Source organism: Triticum dicoccoides, chromosome 7B (genome assembly GCF_002162155.2).
Source record: "Triticum dicoccoides isolate Atlit2015 ecotype Zavitan chromosome 7B, WEW_v2.0, whole genome shotgun sequence".
NCBI lineage: Eukaryota > Viridiplantae > Streptophyta > Magnoliopsida > Poales > Poaceae > Triticum > Triticum dicoccoides.
In genome coordinates, this window is record NC_041393.1 from 454,497,679 (window position 1) to 454,508,336 (window position 10,658).

The following is a 10,658-nucleotide window of genomic DNA, read 5'->3' on the forward strand; positions in this document are numbered from 1 at the left end:
ACAGGACCCCGTGGACAAATTTGACTAGAATATATTCAAACTCTACCATGACAGAGAAAACCTAATATCACAAATTTCAACCACACAACCTCATTTGTTTTGTTAATTTCTTTGCACAAACCCGTCCAACATTTTGTGTGACGCTGAAAACGTCCTAGAAAATGGTAATGAATTGTGATGGTTAACCGGGTCACCTAAGATCAGACGGAACCCTCACCTAAGATGTTGCGTGGGGGCTGCCCCGAGCGGGCATCAACTTGTGACGGTCACTGTCACCGAAAAGGGTCTTAGGTGACGAGTCTTTTCCCGTCATGAAGATTTTTGTCACAAGCGTTTGTTTCCAATGGCACGCTTGTTGACCTCCCTTAGATTTGAATGGCTTATCCATGCGACTAAACTTTGCACACCGACTAACCTGCAACATGTGGTGTTGTAGTTTTGGGTCCTAGTGTTTGTGTGCTTGGGCCTTTGGCTGGGCTGACTATAGTCGTTGACCTACCCGGTGCAGATTTCGTCATCAACTCCATGGTGTACTCAATGTTCAAACAATATAATAATAACAACGTGAAGAATACTCATCTTTTGATACACTCCAAGTGAATTGCATCTGATGTCGGGTCCATATTTCTCTCTGTCCCGTGTGCCGCATCACAAACACATATACACATGCATAAGAAATGAAAAGATCTGCATGAAAGGCTTGTGCACTGTCGTTGGTTTCCAAGTCTTCAATGATGGACTTTGTGTGATTGCGTTGTTGGGTTTTTGCATGCTAAATCTGTCACAGATTGGAGAGGGGCGGGGAGGCTCGCACCTCCTTGGATCCATCCCTGCTACCAATCACTAGCAGTCACACACTCTACCACAACACAGGCACAAAACAAAACGCACCAACACAAACAGAAAACGACAAAAAGAAAGAGGAAATAAAATAAGTAAAAGAAAATGAGTGGCTTATACAAAAAAATCCAGCAACTTACAAATATCAAAAGTGTTTTTGAAACTGTTGTTCTGCTACCGTGTGCATATACATCTGAGATGAACAACACATTTTGAAAAAAAAAAGGAAACAAAGTTACAGAAATCTGTTTTTTATGACAGACATTTTTCAATGCTTTACCAAACATGCAAGATTTCAAGATGAAAAAGGATTCATCTAGGTCTAGACAAAAAAAGTTCAAAAAAAGGCTATTTTTAAAAGCAATTTTGGAACAACGGTTTTGTTTTATTGCCAAGACCTCACGATGTTTGTTCGCCATGAAATCCGGCATCCTAATAAAACATTCAACAATTTTAGTCTAAAAAAAAGTTCAGATATTTTTGAACATTTTCCCTATTTATTCCGATTTTAGTGCAGAAACTCCATGTCCTAGTGTTTTACTTATTAGTATTACATGCCAGCCATGACGTTACATTCCCATGAAGAACCCCGGTTATTATCGAGCATAAACAAGAACGGAACCGCGCAAGGTCCGTCGCTAACTTTGTCCTCGCTGTATGTGCATTTGATAATAAATCAGAGCAAGTTTACACCCTCGCCCACAGTGCTATCTTCTTGCTAGTTTCCCTTCGCCCACGAATAATTCTAACAGGAGTAGAGATTGATGTTACACAATGCAGCAAAAACAACGTGATACTTAGCTTGTTCGCACTTGCGCTAATGGTGCCGCCACCGCCGCCGCCGTCTGATCAAAGTAGGCTCATCGTCGTCCGCTTGGTCATCGGTTTCGCGGCCTTCCTGTTCGCAGTGTTCCTCTGCGGCTGCTGCAAGGGATATCGAAACAGCCAGGCTCGGGCCGTGGCCGCTCAACACAGCCCGCAGCCACGGCTGCTCCGAGATCTGCAGCTTCGCGGGGCCTGCGCCGCCAAACCGACGGCCCGTCTCCCGGCGTTCACGTACAGCCGGTCGGTGAAGCACAACGTGACGGGCGGAGGGGAGGAGGCGGCGACGTGCTCGGTGTGCCTCGGCGCGTTCCAGCTCGGGGAGACGGTGCGGCTGCTGCCGGCGTGCATGCACCTGTACCACGTGGAGTGCATCGACCCGTGGCTGGACGCGCACTCGACGTGCCCGATCTGCCGCTCGGACGCCGACCCGACGATGGACGGCGCTCGGCTACCGCCTGTTTAGGCTTGCACTGCAACGGACGTGCGTACATGCTGCTCTCTGCGTGCCGAGATGCCTGAAAACGTAGGCGTCAGCTCAGTATAGAAAGCACACAAGAGGCAGCGATGTAAAATTGATAGTTTTGATTTGTTTTTTTACTGATGGACACCGTGATGTTTTTTTTTCTGTATCGTTGTTTCGTTGGCCCTCTAAAAGGATTTCGATCTGGATTTCCTTTGATGCAGAACAAATCGATCTAAATGTCCATTTTGTAGAGTTCATCAAATAGTCAGCCGATACATAGGTTCGTGTAAATCCACGATACGAAACAATCTTTGGCCTCGCTTTATAGATAAAGCAACCACCATATCCATACAATAAGTCCAAGTACAAAAAAAGTAAACAAAAGTTTGGGACACTAAAACAAACATGCTCAATTAAAAAGAAAAAGAAAAAAGGCCACGAGCAGATGAGTGGCTAGGTGGCATGGCAAGGTTGTGCCCTGCCGCAGTCACCACGTCCATCATGTCGCCTAACCGATCATGATCTCGCTGTCTAGATAGCGGGTGCAATCCTGCAAAAAGGCCAGGAATTTGGATATAGAGTCAGTGGCCACCGCATGAAGACTGGGTCGGTAGCCATCTTGTTACATGTCATCCAAATGATCCACGTCATTATCACGAACACTACCTAGAAGAGGCATCTCCTCCTACTAGTCTGGTTGGCCTGAGTTTCTGCCCGAGTTTCGAGAAACTCAGCCAGGGCCTCACATTCATGTCATAGAGCCTCACGGACGAAGCACCAAAGAAGACAGACAACGAGGCAGTCGAAGAAGATGTGAGTCCCAGTCTTCCGGACACCACAAAGAGCACACAACCATCACCATTTGTCGGTGTCAAAACCGGCGGATCTCGGGTAGGGGGGTCCCCAGCTGTGGATTTTGGATCAATGGGGAGCAGGGAACACCTGGACAATTTTTACCCAGGTTCGGGCCCTCTCGAAGAGGTAAAACCCTACGTCTTGTTTGATAGTATTGATGTGTATATGATGGTTACAGAGTCGATCTACCAAGAGACCAGATGAGCTAAACCCTAGGTAAGATGATGGTTCTTCTTCTAGCCTCTACGGACTAAACCCTCTGGTTTATATAGACACAGGGGTACCTAGGGTTACACATAGTCGGTTACCATCAGGGGATAACCATGTTGATTCTCCTATCTTGACTTGGAGGACGCAACCAAGGCTTCAAAGGTTTTCCTCTCGAACACGGAGTCGTCCTATAGCTTGGCCTTCTAATAGTAGTCATAGAGCAGCCCATTTGTCCGGCCCACAGGAGATAGGCCGGCGGCCCGAGGAACCCTTAGTCCAGGACTTTCTCAGTAGCCCCCGAACTAGTCTTCGAAGACGAAGTATGTTCGAGCACCATTGGCTTTGTGGACCAGTTCCCTTCTTCATGGTGCTTGTGCCAGGCCTGCAGTTACCCTTAGATGAACTTTTAATAGGTTTCCCGACCAAGTTCGGTCGTGCTTTCTCCGAATTATGTCCTGATTTCCGAATTGCATATATTACTTAATCTCGAAGGCCAACTGATCGAGTGTAAATAGTGCCCTCGTCTGAAAACTTTTGGCGAAAGGTCGCATCCATAGTCAATGACCGGTCAGGAAAAACTCGATTCGCGGTTCGAGGCAGTTTCTCCATTGGCACGTCCCATCAATATGGAGATCGTGCCAAGTTTTTAAGGGATATGATCAATGATTGGGTTATCCAATGCGCAAAACGACACGATATTGGGAAGTGGCGAGGTCCGCGGCGTGGTAAAGGAGATTCTTGGCATTACGACAGCTTATAAAAGGAAAACAACCACCACTTCCTCCGTATGCTTTCCCTTTCTTCCATCGCCATTGCTCTCCCAATCTCCTGAGCTATGGCGCCCTGATCCAACCTTCCTCAAGAATCCACTCCAACCACTTCCTCAACCCGGCCATAGCCATATCTGGCTCGAAAGGCAAGTGGGCGGCCTCCAGCGTCACCAACGACGACATTGAGGGGCTGAAGCGCGCTGGCTACCTCCCGGTCAATGTCACCCACTGAGCCCCGGAGGAGGGCCAGGTCATCCCTACGCCTCGGCCAGGCAAAAGGGTGTTGTTTGTACCCCACTTCATCTGGGGACTAGGCTTCCCCTCCACCCCTTCGTCAGGGTGTTGATGTTTTTCTACGGGTTGGATTTTCATGATCTCGCCCCAAACTCCTTGTTGCATATCTCGGCCTTCATCGTTATATGCAAGGTCTTTCTGCGGGTCCAGCCACACTTCAGCTTGTGGTTGAAGGTCTTCAATGTCAAGCCGAAGATAGTCGATGGCCAGCAAGCGGACTGTGGGGGGGAGGGGGGATGATCAGCAAGCTTTGATACCGTCAATATCTGGCAAAAAGAATGGTTCTATATCACCAAACCACACGGCGTGGGTTGGGCAGCAGCCCCCGAATTCAGATCCGGACCTCCCACGAGGCTAACTTCATGGACAAGAAGGGCCTTGACTGGGGGTCGCCTGCGGAGGTGGAGTCGCTACAGAAGCGTGTCTCCAAGATGATAAAGGCGAAGGCCAAGATGACCAACGTGGTCCAGGTGATGCTTCGTTGCTGCATCCTACCTTGCCAATTCCGGGGCACCCCTATGTGGTCCTACAAGCCCAAAGACCCTGCCACAATGCTGCACTTCTATGGCACCACCCACGAAAAGTTGTGGAAGGTGCTATTAAAGCCCCAAAAGGGGTGGTCGGTCAAGGAGGAAGACATCGGTCTCGACGCGCACACCCTCCTCGGGAGCTAATGAAGTTTTATTCTTTATGTTCGGATATTTGCCTTTTAATAAGGAACTTGACTCTTTCTTCCCCGCACTCGCAGAGCTGGCTACCGAAAGCCGTGCGGATCGACAGCATGGCCCCGCTGCCCGAAGACCCCAGGAAGGCCCTGCTGGAGGGGATGCTAGCCGTGGCACCGTATAAGGCGCTGGAGAAGAAAGAAGAAGAAGATCGAGATGTGGGAGGCTCAAGAAGGCCTCCACCCAAGGGGGCCTCCAGACACCAAGTCTGGAGAAACCCAAGCCCCCTCTGGTCACGAGCGGGAGCAGGAAGAAGGCGGGAAGGAGAGCGACTCCTCCCGAACAACAAAGAGGGCAGCGTCCAAGGACGCCGAGGAGGAGCAAATTCCTCCTGCCCCGAAGAGGCAGTGTAGAGCCAAGGTGACCCTGTTTGGTGACAGCTCGGACTCCTCCAAGAAGTCCGAGGCTTCCGAAGAGGTTCCCTAAAGGAACCCCAGGGTTAAGACCCCTACCAAAAGGTATGAATCCGAATATTCTCCCATGAATCCATGTTAAGGTTCGTTACTAACCATATGCATGATGTCAATATTGTAGCCCACCGAGTGACCACCCCACTAATCGGGTCTCGGAGGGGGACTCTTCGCCGGTCGAGCTAGCGGAGAGCGGGACCGTGTCGCGCACTACACCTCCTCTGGTCGACTAGGAGACCGGGAGGTGCTATCTCGTTAGACCCCTCTCAGACCTAACACGGGGGGCAAGGAGATGACGTCATGGTCGAGGTTAATACATCGATAACCGAACACCAGGAGGGGGAGTACCCTCCTGGGGAACATAGAGGGGGAGCTCGGGCGGTCCGAGCACTCTCCGAAGACAGTTCCAGAACCTCGAAGGCCCCCGAAGTCGTCCATCCTAGCCTTCACCCAAGGGAGAACTGAAGTGCCGCCACCAGTGTCGCTCGTAGTCGAGCAGGTCGTGACTGGGTGGACGACCATGATGGAGGAGGCTTTGAATAGCTCCTCCATCGTCGAAGAGCATCATGCCCTGATGGGCACGGTTTTATAGAGCATTCAGTCCATTGGTAGCGGACTGGAAGAGGCTTTCGGCGACCTCTTGACGTGCTTCAAGGTAACACATGTAATGGTTTTTATTGCTTAATTTCTTTCACTTATGTGATCATGTTATCATATATATGGTAGCCCCCGAGACTCTGGCAAGACTGAAAAGCATGGCAGAGGATCTATAAATCGATATTTCGGGAGTCTGACGTGCATCAGCTATTGTGCAGGCCTCGTCTTCAGTGGCGGCTGCCAACTTCGTGGAGTTGGCCGAGCTTAATCGGAAGCTCAAGAGCTCCGATGAGGCGCTCCACCTTCTCTACAAGCGGTCCAACAAAGCGCAATGTGAGTCCGGACGAGACTCGTATAGTAGTTCGGTGTGCCTTATTAAGCAAGGTATTCGGGTGTAGCCCTAAGCAAAGAGTGCTTTATTTTGACTGCAGTTGTCGCCACGAAGGTCGAGAACCTCAAGGCCGGTCTAAAGAAGGCGAAGCGAGATGCCGCAGAGCAGATGGCGGTGGCTGAGCGAGCGGTCGTCGAAGTGAAGACGGGGAAGACCGTTAGCGAGAAGCACGAGGTCAGAGTGGTTGAGGTGCAGCATGAGCTCAAGGATGCCGTCATGAAATGTGAGGACCTTGAGCAAAAAAGGATCAGGCCTCTGAGCTGACCTCGTTGAGGTCGGTGATCAAGGAGGAAAGGGTAAAGGCACGAGGCCATGAAGAGGAGCTTCGCCAAGTCAAGCTTATCGTGGATGGTAAGCCGTACTTACTGCAGAGTGTCTTTGGTGGTAACAGGTTTGCTTTGCTCACGCGAGTCTTGCGTTCCCCTGGCGCCTTTGCGGAACTTCCGAGGAGTGTTGCAGATGCAGCGAGGTACTTTGCCTCCCATGAGGGGCATGCCGAATAGAGGGTACTTCGCCACCCTACGATCTTGCTTGGATCCCATCGCAACCACCGCAGTGAAGGAACGCACCAGAGGAGGAGGAGGGGGAGTGGGAGTGAGAAAGCGGGCGGAGTGACCGAAGCGGCGCACCTCCGATTTGGAGGCAGGAAACCCTAATGAGGCGTCTAGGGTTCCCCGGGGCAACCAGAGCCACTTATATGGCTTGGGTGCCGGGCCCGTGGTGGGCTGGGCCTCGTCCAGCAGAGCGGGCGGGGCCACAGAGACAGGCTGATCCAACTGTCCCTCCGCCGGCGCCCATGACTGGGCCGCACCACCCGCGCCCCCCCGAGATGGGCCGCAGCCCAGCCCAGCGGCTAGACTCGCTGGCGAGGCAGGCGACGCTCCCCCAACCCTAGGGCGAGGATCCCGCGGTTCCGCCTGCGCCGCCGCCGGCACGGTGCCGGCCTACGCCGGCCAGAGCGGATCCAGGCCAGGGAGCAGCAGCAGACCAGCGTTCTGGGACTCCGGCCGCCCTCGGCTCTCCCTCGCCGGCTCCGCACGGGCCTCCTTGCAGGCAGCCACTGCCATCCGCCTGGGACCACGGCCACCCGGCGCGAAAGCACGCCGGCGGACGGCCTTGAAGGAGCCCCTGAGCTCCTCCGTGCGCACGACGAAGTCGCCGACCAGCCGCACTCCGCAGCCCCCGCCACGCCGCAAGATAGCTCCTCCTCATCATCATCGAAATCCTCCTCTGCACGCCCAAAACCGGCTCCCCGACCAACCCCACGCGCCCGCGGTTGGGGAGCCCTGCTTCTTGCCCGCCGTCGCACAAAGCGCAGACCGCGCGCCCCCCTCAACTCAAGAACGCGCGGCAAGGTCGCCAGAGACGGGGGCAGGCTTGGGATCGCCGCCCGCAACGGCGCAGTCGCCCGCTGCGCCTGGCCGTACAGGAGCCGTTGGCATGGCTCCAGAGGTGCTAGATTTGTGGCATCGGTACGCATGTTATACTGGAAGTGTAAGGATGGCCGTGGCCGCCTTTAAATAGTGGATGTCGGTGAGGCCAAGCGTCCGGGTGCATTAATGCACGGGCGCCGGAGTTGGTTTCTCGGCCGGCAAGCCTGTTTAACGGCGGCAGACGGAGGGACGGGCATTGAACTGGTGTGGTAGATATCCGTCCCGTCCCATCCAGTAAACGTCTCTCTGACATTGAACAGACACGGACATCGAGGAAGTGGAGCGGGCGGCGCCCTCGGCCGGCGAGCCGCTTCAATGTCGATGCCAGCAACAGGTCACGTCTACTCTGGACCGGCGTCAATGTGGAGCAGTCGCTGTAGAGTGGCATGAACGCAGGCAGCTGGCTTCGGGCGGGAAAGGGCGTGGGTGAGGGACAAGAGTTTGGGTGGGCTAGCTTTGTCGGAAGCGGGCATGGCGGCTGGTTTCGGGCGGGAAAGGGCGCGGACGAGGGAGAGGAGTTTGGGTGGGCCAGGTTTGTCGGAAACGGGGTGACAACGTTCCGGGCGCCCGCATAACCTCCGTATCTCCCCACCACCGTCCGATGTAGAAAGCACGGCATCCGATCTACGGGCTGACGCGTCGCAGATGCATGGTGGACTCCTCCAGCCACACCAATTTCTTGTCCGGCAGATTATAAAACTCATGAAGAACCTCGCCTCAAAGCAAACTGGAACACAATAAGGTCTCGGGACGAAGACGCGCAGACCGAGCACACACTTAAAAGAGAAACCTCCCCACCACCGTCCGATCTAAAAGCACCGCGTCCGATCTACGGGGAGACGCGTCGCCGTACCCGTCGCGGACTCCTCCAGCCAAACCAACTTCTCATCCGGCAGCTATATAATTCATGGAGAACCTCGCCTCAAATCAAAGTAAACAGGAACAAGCAAGGAAAGCCGTCTCCCGACGAAATCGCGCAGATCGAGCACGCACCCGAACGATCCCGGTTCGCTTCGCTAGCTGACTCGCCGCTCGCCGCCCGCCGCCGGGATGTTTCTCGTGGATTGGTTCTTCGACGCTCTGGCGTATTTGGGGCTGTGGCAGAAGGATGCCAAGATCCTCTTCCTAGGCCTCGACAACGCAGGCAAGACCACCCTCCTCCAGATGCTCAAGGACGAGGTCGGTATACATACGATTCCGATCGATCTCAATCTTGTGGGTTCTGGTAATCTGCTGACTTTGTTCTTGTGTTACGCATGCCGATTGGTTATGCAGAGACTGGCGCAGCACCAGCCGACGCAGCACCCGACGTCCGAGGAGCTGAGCATCGGGAAGATCAGGTTCAAGGCGTTCGACCTCGGCGGCCACGCGTTCGCGCGCCGTGTCTGGAAGGACTACTTCGCCAAGGTTTGCTCAGATTCCTCTGTTTCAGTCACGGAGCATGCATGCATATCCTCTGTTTTCCTACGTACGAACACCGTGAAGAGGATCGAATTGTTTTGCTTAATTCATCTTAATTTGAACGGAGCTTGAATTCAAGATCATGTAACTAGTAACCTAGTTTGCTCTGTTTATCTTAGTTTGAACCTTTGGGATGGCATAAAATATATAGGCGTGCTCACGGCAAGTTTTATCTTCTTTCATCTTTCATCGAGACCTTATCTTGCTTGCAGGTTGACGCCGTCGTGTACCTGGTGGACGCTGCCGATCGCGAGCGTTTCAACGAGACGAAGCAGGAGCTGGACGCGCTCCTCTCGGCCGAGGCGCTCTTCAACGTGCCCTTCCTCGTGCTCGGCAACAAGATCGACATCGCAAGCGCATTATCTGAGCACGAATTGCGCTACTATCTCGGGCTGGAGTACCACACCACCGGCAAGGGCAACGTCGATCTCTCCCACAACGGCAGGCGGCCCCTAGAGGTCTTCATGTGCAGCGTGGTCCGGAAGATGGGCTACGGCGATGGCTTCAGATGGATGTCGCAGTACATCAAATAGATGGAGCAGAGGAAAGGCATCTCTGTTTCTTCTTGTGGCGCTACATATGTACAGTACATTGCAGTTTCCATGACCAATCAACTTGATTGCTGAGTGGCTAGTTTGGCTTAGTCTTTTTGTCAGTCTGTTATATTCCTGAAGCCTAGATCCGGCCTATACTTTTGACTCCTGCTTTTGTTAAATATATTTTTGAATATTCTGGAAATTTCCCAATGGTGTCAAAATATTTGTGTGGGTAGGCGCACATGTGGTGGTCAGAGTAGGCAATATCTTAACCCTACTCAGCCAAATTTGGGGATTTCTTATTCGTGAGATGTGACCGGGCACGCCTCATATTTGGCACTCTGCATCCGCATATCTTATATCCAGCGCCTTATATTCATACTACACATACAAACGTTAATCTATCCTACGTGATCAAACGACGGACAACAAAAATTGGCTGCAAAGGAACAACTCCAGCGTGGAGGAGCGGCCAGCGAGGGAAGGAGACTATGATGTCCTTGCGTCACTGCGCGCGACCCGAGAGGGTCCAACTCCAGCGTTCGCGCTGCGCTGACGCGGGAGCTGCGGTGACGCTGCAGATCCGGAGCTGCCGCCGGTCTTCACCTTTGACCGCTCCAACGCAATGCGGAGGGCCATCTTCTCTCGTAGTCGAGCTCCGAGCCGGAATCGCTGCCAGAGCTGCTCATCGTCGTGGATGGGGTCGGAATCGGAGAGGAAGAGGAGTGGACGGAACGGGAGAGGGAGAGAGTGAGCTAGAGTTTGAGCTCACCGCCCGGATTGGGGTTTTTTATGGGGTCGGTGGTGGGCCGGGCCTGTCAGGCGGACGCTCCCGGGCGTGCCTGGGC

General features: G+C 53.3%; 1 protein-coding gene across 1 annotated transcript; it reads left to right on the forward strand.

Moving 5' to 3' along the window:
- Positions 1-8,767: 8,767 nt before the first annotated feature.
- Positions 8,768-10,012, forward strand: LOC119340549 (GTP-binding protein SAR1A-like). Its single transcript, XM_037612471.1, has 3 exons — positions 8,768-8,992; positions 9,089-9,220; positions 9,487-10,012. The coding sequence occupies exons 1-3, from the start codon at positions 8,864-8,866 to the stop codon at positions 9,805-9,807; spliced, it is 582 nt and encodes a 193-aa protein (XP_037468368.1). The 5' UTR covers positions 8,768-8,863; the 3' UTR covers positions 9,808-10,012.
- Positions 10,013-10,658: the final 646 nt, after the last annotated feature.

Bases quoted from the DNA above. Each gene is read 5' to 3' on its own strand.
- LOC119340549 (XM_037612471.1), top strand. From the start codon at position 8,864: ATGTTTCTCGTGGATTGGTTCTTCGACGCTCTGGCGTATTTGGGGCTG. The intron at 8,993-9,088 runs GTCGGTATACAT...TTGGTTATGCAG, and splicing joins TCCAGATGCTCAAGGACGAG to AGACTGGCGCAGCACCAGCC. The intron at 9,221-9,486 runs GTTTGCTCAGAT...TCTTGCTTGCAG, and splicing joins GGAAGGACTACTTCGCCAAG to GTTGACGCCGTCGTGTACCT.